Raw genomic sequence first — 21151 nt, forward strand, 5'->3', positions numbered from 1 at the left:
TTTCTGCCTCTCATCCATCCCTGCCAGAATAGGGCGATTGTGTGCATCATCCCAGGCTCAGGTTTCCCATTAAAAGTAAGTCACGTTTACCCCTCCCTCCCTAAATGACACCTTATGGTGTGTGTGCGTGTGTGTTAGCAGTCCGAGGGATGCAGAGTGTAAGTTTTTTTTATACATTTTAGACTGGGGTGACTTGAGATTTTGCATACTTTTAAAGGGTGCCGTGACTGAAAAAAGGTTGAGAAACACTGAGCTAAGGGATTGGCCTGCTCGCAATAGGGTCAGATCTTTTCATATGCCTAGATAGTTGATTAAGTTAATGTTTCTCATTATGTAAAAAGGGAGTTTGTCATCTTGCATATGAATGACGTTAAAAGGTCTTTCAGAAGGTCATCAGCTTATTTGAAAAACCTGTTCCAGTGCTTACTGCTCCATAGTGACGCCTTTTGTTTTTGAAACATCAAATGCTGCCGAATGTCATAGCCAGTGCATTTAAGCAAACATGCATGATCAAATAGACACTTAGTGGCCGCCTTATTAGTCTTACCATACTAATGCTCTTTCACAGGGTGTTGTAAGCATTACTGTAAGATATTGCTCCATGCTGACATGATTGTTGCGTAACTGATTTGTCAGATGTTGGGAAGCTCTTTTTTGCTTTACTGAATGCTATATTAACTTTGGATCTGGTGACTGGAGAGGTCATTGAATTCTACAAAACGCATCATATTCATAAACTACTTTGAAGTTGTGCATCATAAAGTAATTGTTGTCATAAAGAGATGCACATGGTCAGCAACCCTACCCCAGATAGGCTGTGGCATTTAAACAATGCTCGATCTGTATTATGGGGCCCAATGTACACCACACAAACATTTCCCCTATAACATTATACTGTGTGAAGTGTGGGCACAAGACTGGTGGAAGCCTAGATTTGTGTTATTAATGCCAATACACACACAGAAATGAAGATTCATCTGACTAGGCAACTTCTTTACACAACGTCTTTAACTTTGATTCCTGTTCTTGGCTATGACTGATCGAAAAATAAAACAGCTGATCTTTATACGTGTGTGGGTGGCATGGTGGCTCGGTGGGTAGCACTGTCGCCTCACATGAGAAGGTCTTGGGTTTGATTCACTGGTGGAGCGGTCCAGGTCCTTTCTCTGTGGAGGTTGCATGCTCTCTTCGTGTCTGCATGGGTTTCCTCCCACAGTCCAAAGACATGCAAGTTAGGTGAAGCGGTGACTGTGTTTGACATTGAACTTGAACTGATAAATCATGTGCAAACCATCCCAACTGTCCTGACATAAATGTAACCGGTCATAAAGTGTAAAACATGAAATTAAAATCCTAGTACAAAAATAGATTAGCTGTATATGTGTGCATAGTCTTTCTGCCAATTTTCAGTTTGCCACGGAGTTTGATTCCCAGGTGGAGCGGGCCAGGTCCTTTCTGTGTGGAGTTTGCATGTTCTCCCCATGTCTGTGTGGGTTTTCTCCAGGAGCTCTGGTTTCCTCCCACAGTCCAAAGACATGCAAGTGAGGTGAATTGGAGATACAAAATTGTTCATGACTGTGTTTGACATTTAAGACCCGAACTGATGAATCTTTTGTAACCAGTAACTACCTGTCCTGTCAAATGTTACAAAGCATGACGTTAAAATCCTAATAAATGACTAATTATGTAATTCAGTTTGCCTCATCATCATTGCAGTCTGGACCCAAATGACCAACACCTTAGTGTGGTTAGGAATGTGCTGTCTATTCCATTGTTGAATTGAAATTCTAACTAGAACTTGCTGCACAGTTAAGCAAGCAAGAGAATAATTTGTACTGGAAATTGTCTTTGTAGCTATTGCAATATGAACTTTAAGTATGAAATATGTTGCAAATAAATTTGAAGTCATCCCTAAGCTGTGTGATATGAAAATGCTATTATTATTTAGTTCATAATTCTACTAATGGCCATTTCATTTCTGTTTTTCTGCCACACAGGAACGCAATCGATCATTCGACGGCTTCAGCATGCACTCTCTGGAGAACTCACTTATTGACATCATGCGGGCTGAGCAGGACACTCTGAAAGGTGAGCTAAAACACATACAGCATTAAAACGGCTCTTTTTGTGAAAGTCTTCACTAAGCTAGCTTGCTATTATATTATTATTCAGGATGTCCTTACTTTGCAGAGTCACAGAGCAGCTCAATAGCTCTTTTTTGTCCAAATGTTTTCAAATGTAAGTTTTCAGGATGTAAACAATGCTGCTTCATCCGAAATGTATCAGATTGTGGTACAGACATGACCACAGGAGTAACATCCTTCACTAACAGAAACATAGTCTGCTGCAATGAGCTTCTTTTAACTGTTTTGTATTTTAAACTTGTTCATTGTGCAATTAGCTTACTGTCTTTCAGCTGAGCTATTTCACCAATCTGCACTGTAACAATTTACACAACACTCTGTGCTGCATTTTAAAAACCAATATTATAACCCAATAGCTAACACCAAAATGCTAAATGAACATACACAGTAGGATCTGAAAGTAGAGATTCAACAAAGGATAAGATGTGAAAGCAAAAGCTGTGATAGAAAAGAACCTTTAAATAGCTTCTGGCATTGTCTTGTGTTAGTAGAAAGGGCCCTCTGTTCTCTCTAAAGCAACAACACATTGTGCCATCTCCTGCACTGACACTGGCCTCACTGCCACACTGCTCCTTCAGTGCCTAGCTGGAGGAGGAGTGGGTACTTTGGATTGCGATCAAAAGGGAATTTGACTGAATTTTTAACATTTCTCCATAATACGTGTGATGCAAGTAAACAGTCATTTTGCTTGTGTAATGAAAACCACCATTCTAGAGAACAAAGTGACGGGAATTAGAAGTCAGGAGGGTTTTTAAGCTTTTCAAGGCAGCCTAAAGCTGAGGCACTGTAAATTGCAAACAGTGCCTTGGTATAATAAATCTTAATAGCAGCTGTAATTGTGGAACCCGATTTGATCTTCTGCTGTTGTAGCCCATCTGCCTTAAGATTGGCTGTATTGTGAATGTTAAGATTTGTATTCATATTCACTTCCGACATCCGTAACACTGACATTTTACTGTTAGTCTTTGACAGTTAAAGCATTTTACTAAATTAACACTGTGCTAGTGAGGAAAATTCCAATTGCGGTAGTTTTGCATACTCACACCTGTGCAAACAGCAGTCTAGTTTTTTGTTAGCCCAACAAATATACAGTGTATCACAAAAGTGAGTACACCCCTCACATTTCTGCAAATATTTCATTATATCTTTTCATGGGACAACACTATAGACATGAAACTTGGATATAACTTAGAGTAGTCAGTGTACAGCTTGTATAGCAGTGTAGATTTACTGTCTTCTGAAAATAACTCAACACACAGCCATTAATGTCTAAATGGCTGGCAACATAAGTGAGTACACCCCACAGTGAACATGTCCAAATTGTGCCCAAATGTGTCGTTGTCCCTCATGTGTCAAGGTCCCAGGTGTAAATGGGGAGCAGGGCTGTTAAATTTGGTGTTTTGGTTACAATTCTCTCATACTGGCCACTGGATATTCAACATGGCACCTCATGGCAAAGAACTCTCTGAGGATGTGAGAAATAGAATTGTTGCTCTCCACAAAGATGGCCTGGGCTATAAGAAGATTGCTAACACCCTGAAACTGAGCTACAGCATGGTGGCCAAAGTCATACAGCGGTTTTCCAGGACAGGTTCCACTCGGAACAGGCTTCGCCAGGGTCGACCAAAGAAGTTGAGTCCACGTGTTCGGCGTCATATCCAGAGGTTGGCTTTAAAAAATAGACACATGAGTGCTGCCAGCATTGCTGCAGAGGTTGAAGACGTGGGAGGTCAGCCTGTCAGTGCTCAGACCATACGCCGCACACTGCATCAACTCGGTCTGCATGGTCGTCATCCCAGAATGAAGCTGACGCACAAGAAAGCCCGCAAACAGTTTGCTGAAGACAAGCAGTCCAAGAACATGGATTACTGGAATGCCCTGTGGTCTGACGAGACCAAGATAAACTTGTTTGGCTCAGATGGTGTCCAGCATGTGTGGCGGCGCCCTGGTGAGAAGTACCAAGACAACTGTATCTTGCCTACAGTCAAGCATGGTGGTGGTAGCATCATGGTCTTGGGCTGCATGAGTGTTGCTGGCACTGGGGAGCTGCAGTTCATTGAGGGAAACATGAATTCCAACATGTACTGTGACATTCTGAAACAGAGCATGATCCCCTCCCTTCGAAAACTGAGCCTCATGGCAGTTTTCCAACAGGATAACGACCCCAAACACAACCTCCAAGATGACAACTGCCTTGCTGAGGAAGCTGAAGGTAAAGGTGATGGACTAAACCCAATTGAGCACCTGTGACGCATCCTCAAGTGGAAGGTGGAGGAGTTCAAGGTGTCTAACATCCACCAGCTCCGTGATGTCATCATGGAGGAGTGGAAGAGGATTCCAGTAGCAACCTGTGCAGCTCTGGTGAATTCCATGCCCAGGAGGGTTAAGACAGTGCTGGATGATAATGGTGGTCACACAAAATATTGACACTTTGGGCACAATTTGGACATGTTCACTGTGGGGTGTACTCACTTATGTTGCCAGCCATTTAGACATTAATGGCTGTGTGTTGAGTTATTTTCAGAAGACAGTAAATCTACACTGCTATACAAGTTGTACACTGACTACTCTAACTTATATCCAAGTTTTATTTCTATAGTGTTGTCCCATGAAAAGATATAATGAAATATTTGCAGAAATGTGAGGGGTGTACTCACTTTTGTGATACACTGTAGATGCATACGGTAACAGTTGCCCAAACTGACAGAAAAAAATTAATGATCTACCTATACCTAAGCAAGATCACGTGTGGGAGTGCTGCAAAGACAATCACAGCACGCTTACGTTTAATATAACAGCATGACCTTGAGTTAACAGTAATAAGCAACAACATATTATCAATTCATTCTTAGTCCTGGACTGTTGCCAGGCAACACAAACATATTCCTACACACTAGCTAGCCCCCACTTTGGATAGGTCTACACTAGAGATGCATGAGTACCGATACTGGTATCGGGTATTTGCCCGATACTGCGCTCATTAACTTGTACTCGTACTCGCAAACCAGGCTCCGATACTAAACATCCGATACCGTGTGCCTAGTGCACGTTGCTGCGTTATGTCTAGTTCACACTACACGATTTTTGCCCTGATTTTCGCTCGGCGACTGGTCGGCGCTAGATTTGCCGGCTCGGGAGCAACTCGGCATTCGCTCGGCGATCAAAACTTGGCTCTCGATCGCTAAGTGTGAACTATCCAACAACTCGATCCGACCGGCTCACCGAGCGCTCGAGTTTTCTAGCACGTCAGATATCTGATCTCAGATGTGCGACTGGGAATGACTGACGTGTCGAACAGCCAATGAGAACGCAGGATACGGTGTGAGGGGAAACGCAGGAGAGGAGTGTAAACAGGTGGGTTTATATCAGAATACACCGGCACACACACGTATTACAGTATTTCTGACCTGATTGTTCTCTACAAAACAGAACAACAAAACACCAACATTGCAAAAATATTTATTAACCTCCAACTCACTACAGAACAATCCATGCTATTCGTGTTGCCAAATCCACTCAGATTCATTTATTTTTCCTCCTTGATTTCATCACGTCAGCGCACAAACACTTTGATCACTCGCTACTTGTTGACGGGCATTTTTGGACGTGGTATTAAACTTCTCGTCACTTCTCACGTGTGTTTTTGTTTAAAAAAAAAAAAAACGGTATTCTAAATAGGTATTGGTATCGGTATCGGTATCGGCAAGTACAAAAATACGTGTACTTGTACTCGGTTGGGAAAAAATGGTATCGATGTATCCCTAGTCTACACCTTACTGCAGGTCTTTATTGTCATGTATTGCACAATCAAAAAAATGAGAGTCTGTATACAGTCGCTTTAATGGTATACATTTTTTTGTTGTCTTCTTAATGACCAATCAAAGTTTAAGTAAAAAAAAAAGTGTTTGTGAAAATGTGTTTGTTATTGCGGTGCAATTGAAGTGGTAAAGATCGTAAATGTATCTAATTAATGGTTATAATACCATAGTTACTTATAGCAGATAGGTACATATAGTAAAAAGTCACAGTACTGTTTTACTGATCGGACTCCTGTCAAATCGGATTACTTGGTTTTAACTAGTGGTATAATGTCACAGCAGTAGAGTTAAACCTGTACAGGTAGTCAGTTTCTATTGCCAGACAGATATATCTGAGGCTAAATCTTAAATTGTGTCAAAGTTTCTATGTAGTTTCCTATATAAAGTGCGGGCGGCACAGTGGCTTAGTGGGTAGCACTGTCAGCAAGAAGGTCCTGGGTTCTATCCCCAGGTGGGGCGGTCCGGGCATTTTCTGTGTGGAGTTTGCATGTTCTCCCCGTGTCTGTGAGTTTCCTCCCACAGTCCAAAAACATGCAAGTGAGGTGAATTGTAGATGCAAAATTGTCCACGACTGTGTTTGACATTAAACTTGTCAACTGATGTGTAACGAATAACTACCATTTCTGTCATGAATGTAACTCAAAACCCAAATAAATAAATGAACTAATGGTGGTATAATGTCACAACAGTTAAATCTGTACTGGTAGACTGTTTTCTATTGCCAGACAGATATATCTGAGGGTAAATCCTAAATTATGTCAAATTTTCACTATATAGAGCAGGGGTGTCAAACTCATTTTCACCGAGGGCCACATCAGCATTATTGTGGCCCTCAAAGGGCCGATTGTAACGTATCCTGCTGTGATTGCAGTCTGTTGTTTTTCTTGGAGGCTGAATTCTGCATTTATATTGTTTTACTTTACCACAGACACGGCCTCATAACACAAGAGACGCACCGGTTTTTCTTCCTGAAGCACAAACTTGTTTTCATTTTCATTAAATTGCCTCCTTATGCTTAATTTTCTTACTTATCTTCTTGTACATTTTAGGATCATGTGTAAATATGTGTAACATCATCTACTGGCGGGCTGTGTCACTTTGCATGTCACAAAATCAGCATGCATTTTGAAAGATGCAGTTTGTTTAGGATTTTACAGTGTATTTTTAAGACAATCATTCTGCCCTCACTAATAGTTTATCCCCCTTTCCCAGCTAGACAGACAGACAGACAGACAGCTCCCTTCAGAATACAGTTAATTTATTTGCTTCCCAGCTGTGTGATACACTGTGTGCATCAAAATGAAGTAAAAAGACAAACAATAAAAACAATAAAAAACTTAATACAGTAAAAAGCACACAGCTGTAGTTAAGTGTTACATCTGGTACAATATGAGATTTAACCAAATGTAAAATAGCGCTAACGAGTTAGCATTTTGTGTAAAGATACTAATTGCTATAGTAACAGTAACAATTGTATTTAATTACGGTAAATTCGTAACTAAAACGCTGTGATATACTCACTCAACATTTACAAACAACTGAGAATATAAACGCCACTACTTACAGACGATGCTTTGGTAATATATTGCAAGATAATTATTTATATTTATTATTATTATTGTTTACATTACTACCCGCGTTCTTTTGCTGTAAAAGTCACATGGCTACTCAGCGAGGTCAAAGTTAGTTGCCATGACTACGATGTCAGCAGTTGCCGGTTAAAGGCGCAGGACTCCCATTAAATTATAAGCGCGTCTCTGTAATGACTCGAACCATCACAACAATACAGTCGTTTAAGCTCTAGCGGGCCACATAAAATGACGTGGCGGGCCGGATCTGGCCCGCGGGCCGTGAGTTTGACACCCCTGATATAGAGTGTGGGCGGCATGGTGGCTTAGTGGGTAGCATGACTTGTGAACTGATGAATCTTGTGTAACGAGTAACTACCGTTTCTGTCATGAATGTAACTAAAATGTATAAAACATGATGTTAAAATCCAAATAATTAAATAAACAAACACTATATAGAGTGTCGACATCATTTTGTTTCACTCCATGCAGTCTGCGAATGTAAAGAATAGAGAACCTCCTGGGATTTGTCCAGTAACTAAAAAGAGCCGACCCAAAAGACAATTGACAGTTTATTTCAACTTAATATGCTAATTTTCAGCATTAAGTAGTCCCATAAAAGGTTGAGTAGTTGTTTCAACACTATATAGCAAGTTCAATAAGAGTTGCAAATTATGTGACTGTCCAAATCGTGTCAGATTGATTTTATTTTACATGTTTGCATTGATTGAAGTTCACATGACAAGTAGTCAGTGCACACACATGTACTGTTTTTCTTTTCAGCCATGGATTCAATTATTTATACCCTTCTTTTCCAAAGGTCGCCTTGGATTTGCACACCCAGGAGGGGACAGCCCTTTGCCCATAAATGGTGCGTAGATGGATTTTATTACTTAATTGTGCTAACGGCCTAACCCTGTCCAACCAGACGGATGGACAGGACCAGCAGGCTGTGTATGTTGACATAGTCAGCAGAATTAGTTGTATGTTTGTGTCTAGGAAGCACTACTCATGTGCTTTAGTGGTACCGTTTGCTTCTGTATGGTGGGGTGGGATGGGCTGGGTATATTTAATCTCTCTTGTTCTATATTTAGTCGTTTGCTTTTGCTGTTTTTAAACTTTGCTTTTAATCTAAGAAATGAAACAGCAAAAGATTCAGAGGTTCTTCTGAACTTCTCAGTGTGCTGTTTAACTTTGTTTTATTAAAAGGCCTGTAATCCATTGGAATGCATTAAGTTATAAAAACGCTATGTTTAGTATTTAAATTTAAATTTGGATGAATAACGTGCATTTAGATAGTTCTAGTGTTTTAAGCTACTCAGACAAGTAACCTAAAGTAAAATTGTTTCAAATGGCTTTTTTTTATCTAAAGGTGTTTGCAACAGACTTGAATTGGTTCATAATTTGTTTTCGTGACACAGCAATATAAATAAATGATTACGAGAATTACCAGGCAGTGCTGGAACTTTGAGACTCTCCCAAATGCTTTACCACCCTCTGACCTGAGAAAACCGCATACCGTAAGTCCACACCTTCAGTGAGTTTTCTCAGTGCTGTCACTAGCAAGTACTAGGCTACATCTATAATTAACTCATGTCTGTGTGAATGTGCTTAATTGGCGAACTAGCACTGCCTATTTTTAGTCTTAATTTAGTTTTCGAGCAAACAAACATGAAAGTGAATAATTACACTTGATGATTCACTTGCTCTGTGGGTAATGAATTTAGAAATTAGCACCCCTGCAATTGAGATACACTTACACTTATTTTAAAGCTTTTTAGCTTCTTTTATTTGAATTTGACAGGTATTTGGTCCTTTTTCACTACGGTTCTAACCTGCTTCCCTTTGGGGAGAGTAAAATGTATCTATTTTGAAACCACTTTCAAAACTACTATGTTTAAGTTATCGTATGAATCCGTTATCTGTTTTGCTTTCTGTGTGTCTGCAGCATTAAAGAAGTAGTTTTGAAATATACAAATAGTAGTTAAATAAATAAAGAAAATAATGTGGGCTAAACATTTTAAGGGCATCATAAAACTACAGCAGAATCATTCTAAAAAAAATAACTTTATAACTTTCCTCCACATTACCAGCAGTGGATGGTAACACGCTATATCTACCCTGCTTGATTTACAATCAAAATCGCTGAAATATTGTGCCTTGCTATTGCGCCTTGCAACTAGTAAACAGGGTCATGACCTATCACAACCCTTATCCGTAGCACTCACTTATTAGATATGGATGATTAGTGTGTAAGAATAGTTTTTCTTTTAAGTTTTTCTTTTGGCCAATATACACTGATCAGCCATAACATTAAAACCACCTCCTTGTTTCTACACTCACTGTCCATTTTATCAGCTTCATTTACCATATAGAAGCACTTTGTAGTTCTACAATTACTGAATTAAAGTCCATCTTTTTCTCTGCATGCTTTGTTTGCCCCCTTTCATGCTGTTCTTCAATGGTCAGGACCCCCACAGGACCACTACAGAGCAGGTTTTATTTAGGTAGTGGATCATTCTCAGCACTGCAGTGACACTGACATGGTGATGGTGTGATAGTGTGTGTTGTGCTGGTATGAGTGGATCAGACACAGCAGCGCTGCTGGAGTTTTTAAATACCGTGTCCACTCACTGTCCACTCTGTTAGACACTCCTACCTAGATGGTTCACCTTGTCGATGTGAAGTCAGAGATGATCTATTGCTGTTGTTTGAGTTAATCATCTTCTAGACCTTCATCAGTGGTCACAGGACGCTGCCTACAGGGTGCTGTTGGCTGGATATTTGTGGTTGGTGGGCTATTCTCAGTCCAGCAGTGACAGTGAGGTGTTTAAAAACTCCATCAGCATTGCTGTGTCTGATTCACTCATACCAGCACAACACACACTAACACATCACCACCATGTCAGTGTCACTGCAGTGCTGAAATTGGTCCACCACCCAAATAATACCTACTCTGTAGTGGTCCTGTGGCGGTCCTGACAATTGAAGAACAGCATGAAAGGGGGGCTAACAAAGCATGCAGAGAAACAGATGGACTACAGTCAGTAATTGTAGAACTACAAAGTGCTTCTATATGGTAAGTGGAGCTGATTAAATGGACAATGTGTTTAGAAACAAGAAGGTGGTTTTAATGTTATGGCTGATCGTATATTGAATTAACATAAATGTAAGTAAAATTAAATTGGTTATTAAGATGCATTATTACAGGAGTTTAATATATTTGTATCCTGTAATTTATACTTAACATTTAATTGATCAGCACCACTGATCACTTGGAAATTTAAATCAGATTTTGTGTAACTTGTAATGCTTTGTGTCTACATTTCTCTACAGTATTTATTCAACTTATTATTATTACAGTACTATTAGTAGTATTAGTACATTACTTTTATTTAGGTAATGTTTTTGGCTTATCTTTGCAAATTACACACACAATATTTCAATACCAGATCAAACAAACAATTACTAGATATCTTTAGATATTTGTTTATTTGAATAAACTTGCCACAGCGCTGCTACATAAGCCCTGGACATAAAGGCTGAATCTTCCTTATTGTGAAGTAGCAGGGGAGAGGCTTGCTTTCAGATTATTCTGGCAAAACTTAGGCATGTAGCCAGAAGAATCTAGACAATTTCCTCTCAGTGTTTGAGTCCGTCTCGACCCTGCCAAACTGAAGGTAATAAAGGAAAGAATGAAGAAGTGTTGATATAGTCCAACTTTCTGTTTGGTATGTAAACTGCACCATGATAGAATGATTCTTTGTGATGCTGTCAGTAAAACATTTGAGCCTAAAAATACTGGTGAAGCTCGTAGGTGGTAGTTATGGGGAACTTTTTAAACCTTAACCCCCACCCCACCATGTGTTGCCTTACATGTGATCTTATTTTACATGCAGCAAGGAATTATGGAAGGCGACGAGGTAAAGATCAAACATTTGACAAATCAAAAATGATCAAAAGTGAATAGTATAATGTTTTTCATCTGTGATGTAGAGAATGATGCCATTGTCAATGACTGCATGAAGTCTTGTGGAAATTTGTTAAACTGTGTGCATGTACTTGCTTTCATCTTCATTTTTGTTTACTGTGTCTCTTTTATAACGCTGTATCTCTTATAACAGTTTCCTAATTTAATGAAAAACGAATAGAGCTGGGACTTAATTGTGCTAGAAATACACACACGCTCCCTCACTCATGCTCACATAAACATTTGGGGTCAGCAGTTAGGCCTGCTTTTTGTCATGTCAGTTTAAAATGAACTTGTGTGTCTTTAGCCCAGGAACTGCCAGCATGATAATGACACAGGGCTAAACACACGGTGAGTCAAAAAAGGTACCTCTGCAAGATCCCATACGTTTTGCAAATGTGGATACATTTTTAAATTTATTTTACTGTAGCAGTGCCAGATCATGATAAATAATTCAAAGTGGTGATTGGCTAAGTCCAGTTTCCCTAGAAATTTAACATGTTGACAGATGGGTATGAAGTTTGATTGGCTGAGCACTAGTTCTTGAACTTGTGCTATGCTGTTATAGGTACGCACACTTTTCAATCGGCCACTTTGCAGCTACCAGTTTCACGTATTAAACATCAATTTTAAGTTCTCCTTTTTTAGTTGTCCTCTGGAAATTAAGCAAATAATTTCATTCAGTTATAACTTCCAATCAAATGACCATGAGATTGTTGGTCATCCCATGCTAAAACCAGGGGCATTTTATATGGGCAAAGTTACAGAGGTCCCTTTTGAACTTACAGTGTATATACCTGTCATACCTATATGGACACCTGACCATGAGATTGTAGGTCAACCCATTTTAAAATCATGGGCATTTTATATGGACAAAAGTACAGAGGTCCCTTTTTAACTTACAGTGTATATACCAGCAATTCATATATGGATACCTGACCATGCGATTGTTGGACATGCCATTTTAAAACCATAGGCATTTTATATGCAGTCCCCTATCACTAACAGCTCTCTGGTTTAACAGCATACACCCCCCCCCCCCCCCACTTTCTGCTATTTGAGCATCCACAAGATTTAGTAATCTTTTAAGAATTTGGGATATTAGTCATGACAACTGGAAAACCAGCTTTAGCATTGATGGAAGAGATGTTGAAGTGGTGGACAGCTTTTGCCTGCTTTAATCAATTATTAATATCAAAGGATTCAGCAGTCAGAAAATATGACACAGACTGGGACTTGGCCCAACAAGTATGAAGAAACTGGAAAACATCTTCAGATGTAATGTTTTGTCTTTAAAAAAGATCAGCTCTGTCCAGATTTTATACTTCTCTGGGTTCTTTATGGATGTGGACACTAAAGAATAGCAGAATGCTTTTATTTGACATATATACACCAATCATGCAAAACATTATGACCACCTCCTTGTTTCTACACTCACTGTCCATTTTATCAGCTCCACTTACCATGTAGAAGCACTCAATAGTTCTACAATTACTGACTGTAGTCCATCTGTTTCTCTACATACTTTTTAGCCTGCTTTCACCCTGTTCTTCAATGGTCAGGACCCGCTAAGGACCACCACAGAGCAGGTATTATTTGGGTGGTGGATCATTCTCAGCACTGCAGTGATACTGACATGGTGGTGGTGTGTTAGTGTGTGTTGTGCTGGTATGAGTGAATCAGACACAGCAGCGCTGCTGGAGTTTTTAAATACCGTGTCCACTCACTGTCCACTCTATTAGACACTCCTACCTAGTTGGTCCACCTTGTAGATGTAAAGTCAGGAACGATCGCTCATCTATTGCTGCTGTTTGAGTTGGTCATCTTCTAGACCTTCATCAGTGGTCACAGGACGCTGCCCACGGGGCGCTGTTGGCTTGAAATATTTTTGGTTGGTGGACTATTCAGTCCAGCAGTGACAGTGAGGTGCTTAAAAACTCCAGCAGCGCTGCTGTGTCTTATCCACTCATACCAGCACAACACACACTAGTACACCACCACCATGTCAGTGTCACTGCAGTGCTGAGAATGATCCACCACATAAATAATACCTACTCTGTAGTGGTCCTGTGAAAATCCTTTAAAATTGACAGTGAGTGAAGAAACAAAATCATGTCAATGTTATGTACATATACACGTGAAAAGGGCAATGAAATTCGTTTTCCGCATATCCCAGCTTGTTTGGAAACTGAGGTCAGAGCGCAGGGTCAGCCATTATACAGCGCTCCTGAAGCAGACAGGGTTAAGAGCCTTGCTCTAGGACCCAATAGTGGCTGCAAAGCAGAGCCTGGACTTGAACCAACAATATTCTAAATGATAGCCCAAAGCTCTACACTCTAGGCTACCAGTGACCCAGCAGGACAGGAAGAACATTGATGCTTTCAAATTGTTTCTGGAGTAACACATCACATGGTCGCCAGGAGACGGAATTGATTTGGCAGCACTTCATAATATGTGAAAAGTGAGGTCAGGCAGCTATGTTGGACAGGACAAGAACGCCTGGCTTGCAATCATGGAGTTTTTCTATTGCTTGTTAAAACATGTCACGTTCGGAACCACAAATTTGAAAGCATATAATACATCTGTATTTAGGTGTGGCTAAAATGCCTGATTTTTCTCATTAGGTGGGGTGTCCACATAGTTTTGGCCATATATTTTATGTTTAATTAAAAACATGACAATATACTTTCATATTATATTGCCTTAATTTTTTTTTTTTTTTTGTAATTTTCTATTTTTCCCCCAATTTTTCTCCCCTAATCTAGTCGTGTCCAATTACCCTGATTGCATCCTCTACTGTATACTGATTCGACCCTTCACCGCTGACTGAGGACGCCTCTCAACTGCGTATGTCCCCCCTCCGGCACGTACAGTCAGTACAGACTGCATTTTTCACCTGCACGAGTCGAGTTCATACACTTGACGGGCACTGTGTATGGAGGGCCACACCCCCATCAGCATTATTCCTCAGCCCTGTGCAGGCGCCATCAGTCAGCCAGCAGGGGCCGCAGTTGCACCAGTTATGAGTACATATGATCCGACTTTCTTACCCTCTAACCCTGAACAACAGCCGATCGTTGTTCATGCAGCCGCCCAGCCCAGTCGGAAAGGCAGAGCTGAGATTTGATGCGATGTATTCAAAACCCCATTTCTGGTGTACTGGCGTACTTTACCGCTGCGCCACCTGAGCGGCTTATACTGCCTTAATTGACTTTAGGAATTTGTTACTTGGCTTCACATGGCTTCATATGCCCCAAATTGTTATCATACATTGGCAGATCATTTGCAAAACATTTGCTGCCTTATTGTGTTTTGTGTTGTGAATGCAGGGTAAGTGTTGTGTAAAGTGTGGCGTATTCACAACACATGCAGAATGAGGTGACTTGTCTAGAATTCCCTTATGCCATGTTATGTTTTATTATCTCAATTCATTTAGGGGGCACGGTGGCACAGTGGGTAGCACTGTTGCCTAACAGGGCCTGGCTGATTCCCCAGCTGGACAGCTAGGGTCCTTTATATAGGAAGTACAAAGCTCCTAGTTTCCTCTCACAAGTCCGAAGATTTGCAGTCAGGCCAATTGGTGCAACTAAAATTGCCCCAAGTGTGCATGTTTGTGTGTGTATGCCTGACCTTTGATGGACTGGCTGGGGTGTTTCCTACCTTTTGCCCAATAAATCAGACCCACCATGACCCTGACCAAGATAAAGTGGTGGTAAAACAGACAATTAATGAATGAATTAAATCATTCAGTGTGATAAAGATCAGAGGACATCAGAAAGGGAACATTAACTGTATCACCCCACCAAATTGAAGATTTATAAGCAAGTATGCGTAAGGAAGAGTTAAATACGTAAGGAAGAATTAAATACAAACCTAAATTAAGTACTTCTTTAGTATACAAGAGGCTTACAGAAGTTTCCACGAAAATATTACACCCAAAATGCAAAACTTTAAAAAAAATGATTGCCTGCCTCCAAGCAGCCTCTGGGCTGGGTGTTAATTTGCCTTTCAAACATGTTTGGCCGGTACTCTGCTTAGAACAGCTGCTAATTCTTCCCTGCCCTCCTTTCAGGTCACTCGTCCTTGTTCCCCATGGAGGACGGCTTTCCTGATGAGGAGAGGGCTGAGCAGAGCCTACCCGGTCTGGGATCTCCTCACTGTTTCCCTCATCAGAATGGAGAGCGAGTGGAGCGCTATTCGCGCAAGGTCTTTGTGGGTGGCCTTCCCCCTGACATAGATGAAGGTAACAACACCCTAGCTGTGTGTTATAAAAATACACTATGGCATTGTATTGCATAAAAAGTGAAATATGAATTTGTATGTGGTGTATTTTTGTTGTAGATGAGATTACTGCTAGCTTCCGCCGCTTTGGACACCTGTTTGTGGACTGGCCTCACAAGGCTGAAAGCAAGTCTTACTTTCCACCAAAAGGTATCTAAAGATCTAAGCATTGTTCCATCTAAATGTTTCAGATAAAAATGACAGAAAAGTCATTTGTAATATAATAAAAATAATAAAAAATAAAATAAAAATGCAGTGCTCCTTACATGTACTTTGACTTTTATTTGATTGCAGACAGTTTGAACCCAAGATATTTGATAGCAGTGATACCAAGGCAGTGATAGCTCAGTGGTTAATGTACTAGACTAGTAATCAGAAGGTTGCCGGTTCAAGCCCCACCACCGCCAAGTTGCCACTGTTGGGCCCCTGAGCAAGGCCCTTAACCCTCAATTGCTCAAAAATTTTGTTCAGTCATAACTGTAAGTCGCTTTGCATAAAAGCCTCTGCTAAATGCTGAAAATGTAAATGATATTTAATGTTTTATCTGCTCAACTTTATTTTATTTCTTAATATACTTCAATTCCTGCATTTCAGACCTGCAACACATTCCCAAAAAAGTTGGGACGGGGGCAATTTAGGGCTAGTAATTAGGTGAAAAAACTAAATAATGATGTGATTCCAAACAGGTGATTGTAATCATGATTTGGTACAAAAGCAGCATCCAGGAAAGGCTGAGTCTTTAATGAGCAAAGATGATCAGAGGATCTCCAGTTTGTCAACAAATGCGTGAGAAAATGATTGAAATGTTTAAAAACAATGTACCTCAAAGAAAGATTGGAAGGGATTTGCATATTTCTCCCTCTACAGTGCATAATATCATTAAATCATTCAAGGAATCGGGAGGAATTTCAGTGCGTAAAGTCCAAGGGCGCAAGCTTAAGCTGAACGCCCGTGATCTTCAATCCCTTTGATGGCACTGCATCAAGAACCGCCTGTTGCAGGCCTGAAATGCAGGAATGGATGTTTATTAATAAATGAAATTAAGTTGAGCGGACAAAACATGAAATATCTCAGGTTCATCCTGTCTGCGATGAAATAAAAGTCAAAGTAAATGTAAGAAACCAACTTTTTCTGATTTGGGGTTGTATAAAACCTTTCCTACCAAGAACATAAGGCCCAAGGGGAGACGTGACATTAAAAACTAAACAGTAATTGAACCAACGATGCTATTAAACCTCTTAATGGTAGCTAATTAACCGTTTGCCAAAGGTTTTGGATAACATGTTTCCATCATCCTTTTTTTTTTTTTTTTTTTTTTTTTAAAGCAAAATTTTTCAACAGGCGTTTTTTATATTTCTGTCCTGGGTTTCCTTAAGTGCAAATTCCAAATTTGCATAAAAACAGATGAGAAACAAAACACACTGTGCCAGTCTGTTTTCATGAAAATTGTGAAGACCCCTGCAGGCAGAGTAACCACAAACCACCCACCCACCCAACCCCCCAACCCTTTTCTGAAAGCACATACTGTAAGTATGTGAATACAGGGTCTGAGTTTGGTCCTTTGATTTTACATATATATATATATATATATATATATATATATATATATATATATATATATACAGTGTATCACAAAAGTGAGTACACCCCTCACATTTCTGCAAATATTTTATTATATCTTTTCATGGGACAACACTATAGAAATAAAACTTGGATATAAGTTAGAGTAGTCAGTGTACAGCTTGTATAGCAGTGTAGATTTACTGTCTTCTGAAAATAACTCAACACACAGCCATTAATGTCTAAATGGCTGGCAACATAAGTGAGTACACCCCACAGTGAACATGTCCAAATTGTGCTCAAAGTGTCAATATTTTGTGTGACCACCATTATTATCCAGCACTGCCTTAACCCTCCTGGGCATGGAATTCACCAGAGCTGCACAGGTTGCTACTGGAATCCTCTTCCACTCCTCCATGATGACATCACGGAGCTGGTGGATGTTAGACACCTTGAACTCCTCCACCTTCCACTTGAGGATGCGCCACAGGTGCTCAATTGGGTTTAGTCCATCACCTTTACCTTCAGCTTCCTCAGCAAGGCAGTTGTCATCTTGGAAGTTGTGTTTGGGGTCGTTATCCTGTTGGAAAACTGCCACGAGGCCCAGTTTTCGAAGGGAGGGGATCATGCTCTGTTTCAGAATGTCACAGTACATGTTGGAATTCATGTTTCCCTCAATGAACTGCAGCTCCCCAGTGCCGGCAACACTCATGCAGCCCAAGACCATGATGCTACCACCACCATGCTTGACTGTAGGCAAGATACAGTTGTCTTGGTACTTCTCACCAGGGCGCCGCCACACATGCTGGACACCATCTGAGCCAAACAAGTTTATCTTGGTCTCGTCAGACCACAGGGCATTCCAGTGATCCATGTTCTTGGACTGCTTGTCTTCAGCAAACTGTTTGCGGGCTTTCTTGTGCGTCAGCTTCCTTCTGGGATGACGACCATGCAGACCGAGTTGATGCAGTGTGCGGTGTATGGTCTGAGCACTGACAGGCTGACCTCCCACGTCTTCAACCTCTGCAGCAATGCTGGCAGCACTCATGTGTCTATTTTTTAAAGCCAACCTCTGGATATGACGCCGAACACGTGGACTCAACTTCTTTGGTCGACCCTGGCGAAGCCTGTTCCGAGTGGAACCTGTCCTGGAAAACCGCTGTATGACCTTGGCCACCATGCTGTAGCTCAGTTTCAGGGTGTTAGCAATCTTCTTATAGCCCAGGCCATCTTTGTGGAGAGCAACAATTCTATTTCTCACATCCTCAGAGAGTTCTTTGCCATGAGGTGCCATGTTGAATATCCAGTGGCCAGTATGAGAGGATTGTACCCAAAACACCAAATTTAACAGCCCTGCTCCCCATTTACACCTGGGACCTTGACACATGACACCAGGGAGGGACAACGACACATTTGGGCACAATTTGGACATGTTCACTGTGGGGTGTACTCACTTACGTTGCCAGCTATTTAGACATTAATGGCTGTGTGTTGAGTTATTTTCAGAAGACAGTAAATCTACACTGCTATACAAGTTGTACACTGACTACTCTAAGTTATATCCAAGTTTCATGTCTATAGTGTTGTCCCATGAAAAGATATAATGAAATATTTGCAGAAATGTGAGGGGTGTACTCACTTTTGTGATACACTGTATATATATTGTTTATGCATTTTTTCCCGACTTTTTTAGTGGGTCCAATTGCCCGATTGCGTCATGCTTCCTCTCCACTAATGCCGACCCCCGCTCTGATTTTTAAATTTTCGTCATTTAGGACACGCCTTTATCCAAAGCGACCTACATTACAGTTACAGTATATCGTCTGAGCAATTTAGGGTTAAAGGCCTTGCTCATGGGCCCAACAGCAGCAACCTGGCAGTGGTCTTGAACCAGTGACCTCCTGGTTACTAGTGCAGTACCTTAACCACTAGGCTACGGCTTGATTTGAGTAGAACGAAGCTAACCCACGCCCCTTTCCCGCCCTATGTGGGCAGCAGTTGTATGCATTTTGTCACCCACACTAGGCGAGTGCTTATATGCGAATCAGCCTTGTGTACGGAGAGACACACCCTTATCCGCACTCTTTCCCCGCCTCTGTGCAGGCACCATCAATCAGCCAGCAGAGGTCTTTGTTGCATCAGTTACGAGGAGACCCTATCCGGCTTAATACCCCACCCCTATATGAACAACAGGCAAATCGTTGTTCATGTGGCCGCTCAGCCCAGCCGGATGGCAGAGCTGAGATATGATACGATGTATTCGGGATCCCAGCTCCGGTGTGCTAGCGTATGTTTTTACCGCTGCGCCACCTGAGCTGCCCCAATTTTACATATATTTAAATGTATTAAGTAATTATAGCTGACATATATTTTGTGAAAGATTTGGATTGTCAACCTAATAATCATTTCTATGCTTTTTGGTTTCTTTAAAAGGCTATGCGTTCCTTCTGTTCCAAGACGAGAGCTCTGTACAGGCTCTGATCGATGCTTGTATTGAAGAGGATGGCAAGCTCTACCTGTGTGTGTCCAGCCCCACCATCAAGGACAAACCTGTAGGAGTTCTTTCATACACAAAACCTTTTTAATTTATGGTTGTATCATATGGGTTTGATCAAAATATGAACTAGTATAAGTCGAGCAGAAATCGTATCGGTCAGGTTTATTGTTACTTTTTACTAGTTGTTTATAATTTTCAGTTAAAAATATTGATAAATATATAGATCAAATAAATATTATGTTTTAAAGTCTGTTAAGGCCAAAGGCAGGGTGTGTTTTCTATCATGACCTATATAACTTTTTAAGTTATTTCACAAGCTGCCAATCTCTGTTACAACAGGTCCAGATCCGCCCCTGGAATCTAAATGATAGTGACTTTGTGATGGATGGATCTCAGCCGCTGGATCCCCGAAAGACCATTTTTGTGGGTGGAGTACCTCGCCCTCTTCGTGCAGGTATGCCAAGTTATTTCTAGAATGTTAACAGATAATGCTAAAAATGGACAGAGAAACAGAGAGTCAAATAATTTTCCTTTTGTAGTAATTTCATTAAAACGTCAATGACAGAAAGCAGTGTTTTACCATTTTTTTCTTCTAATCAGACTTTATTTATTTACATTTATGTATTAACATGAGCCTCTAATGTGTAGTCTTCAAATACCACTGGTTTATCCAGCTCATGGTAGCGGTGTGTCCGGTTTATCCAGAATCACTGGGATCGATGCAGTAACTCACCCTGGACAGGGCAGTTTGTTCATTTCGACATGTGCCTTTATGTACAGCAATAAGTAGCAAAGCAAACAACAATGGGTTGACAATAGATACCTTGTAGCTTCTCTATATTTCTATGCAAGTCACTATCAAGACATTTCTCAAATTGGTCAAATGTATGTGGTTGAAAATGGTTAAGCACTAAAAAGTTGTCTTTGTGTATTTTGTTGAACAGTGGAGCTGGCTATGATCATGGACAGGCTGTATGGTGGCGTGTGCTATGCAGGGATCGACACAGACCCGGAGTTGAAATACCCTAAAGGAGCAGGGCGGGTCGCATTCTCTAATCAGCAGAGTTACATTGCTGCTATCAGCGCTCGTTTTGTACAACTGCAGCATGGCGAGATCGATAAACGGGTCAGTGCTGCCTCCCACCACAACCACACAGAGATGTATTGTTGGCACACTAACTAAAACGTTTTTACAACTCTGCTGCTGATGCTTCAAGGAATTTCATTTGTTGAACTTTCCTCTTCTAATTTATAATAGTGTAAAATAAATGTGGCCACTACAGTCTAGTTTTAGCTTTTAGCTTTTAGAAATC

General features: G+C 40.7%; 1 protein-coding gene across 4 annotated transcripts in view; it reads left to right on the top strand.

Moving 5' to 3' along the window:
* Nucleotides 1-21151, top strand: part of cpeb4b (cytoplasmic polyadenylation element binding protein 4b) — a 49813-nt gene that overhangs the window by 24480 nt on the left and 4182 nt on the right. For 2 of the 4 annotated variants that reach the window (XR_010014972.1, XM_063011023.1), the window contains exons 3-10: nt 1998-2088; nt 8351-8401; nt 11430-11453; nt 15573-15743; nt 15842-15931; nt 19775-19893; nt 20178-20292; nt 20783-20964. Coding sequence is in view for 3 of the 4 variants with exons in the window: in XM_063011023.1 (XP_062867093.1) it covers nt 1998-2088; nt 8351-8401; nt 11430-11453; nt 15573-15743; nt 15842-15931; nt 19775-19893; nt 20178-20292; nt 20783-20964 (843 nt within the window). In the remaining variant the exon portion in view is untranslated. The remainder of the gene's footprint in view (nt 1-1997; nt 2089-8350; nt 8402-11429; nt 11454-15572; nt 15744-15841; nt 15932-19774; nt 19894-20177; nt 20293-20782; nt 20965-21151) is intronic. The other 2 variants (XM_063011026.1, XM_063011027.1) reach the window with 2 other exon arrangements.

This window comes from Trichomycterus rosablanca, chromosome 16, assembly GCF_030014385.1.
Source record: "Trichomycterus rosablanca isolate fTriRos1 chromosome 16, fTriRos1.hap1, whole genome shotgun sequence".
NCBI lineage: Eukaryota > Metazoa > Chordata > Actinopteri > Siluriformes > Trichomycteridae > Trichomycterus > Trichomycterus rosablanca.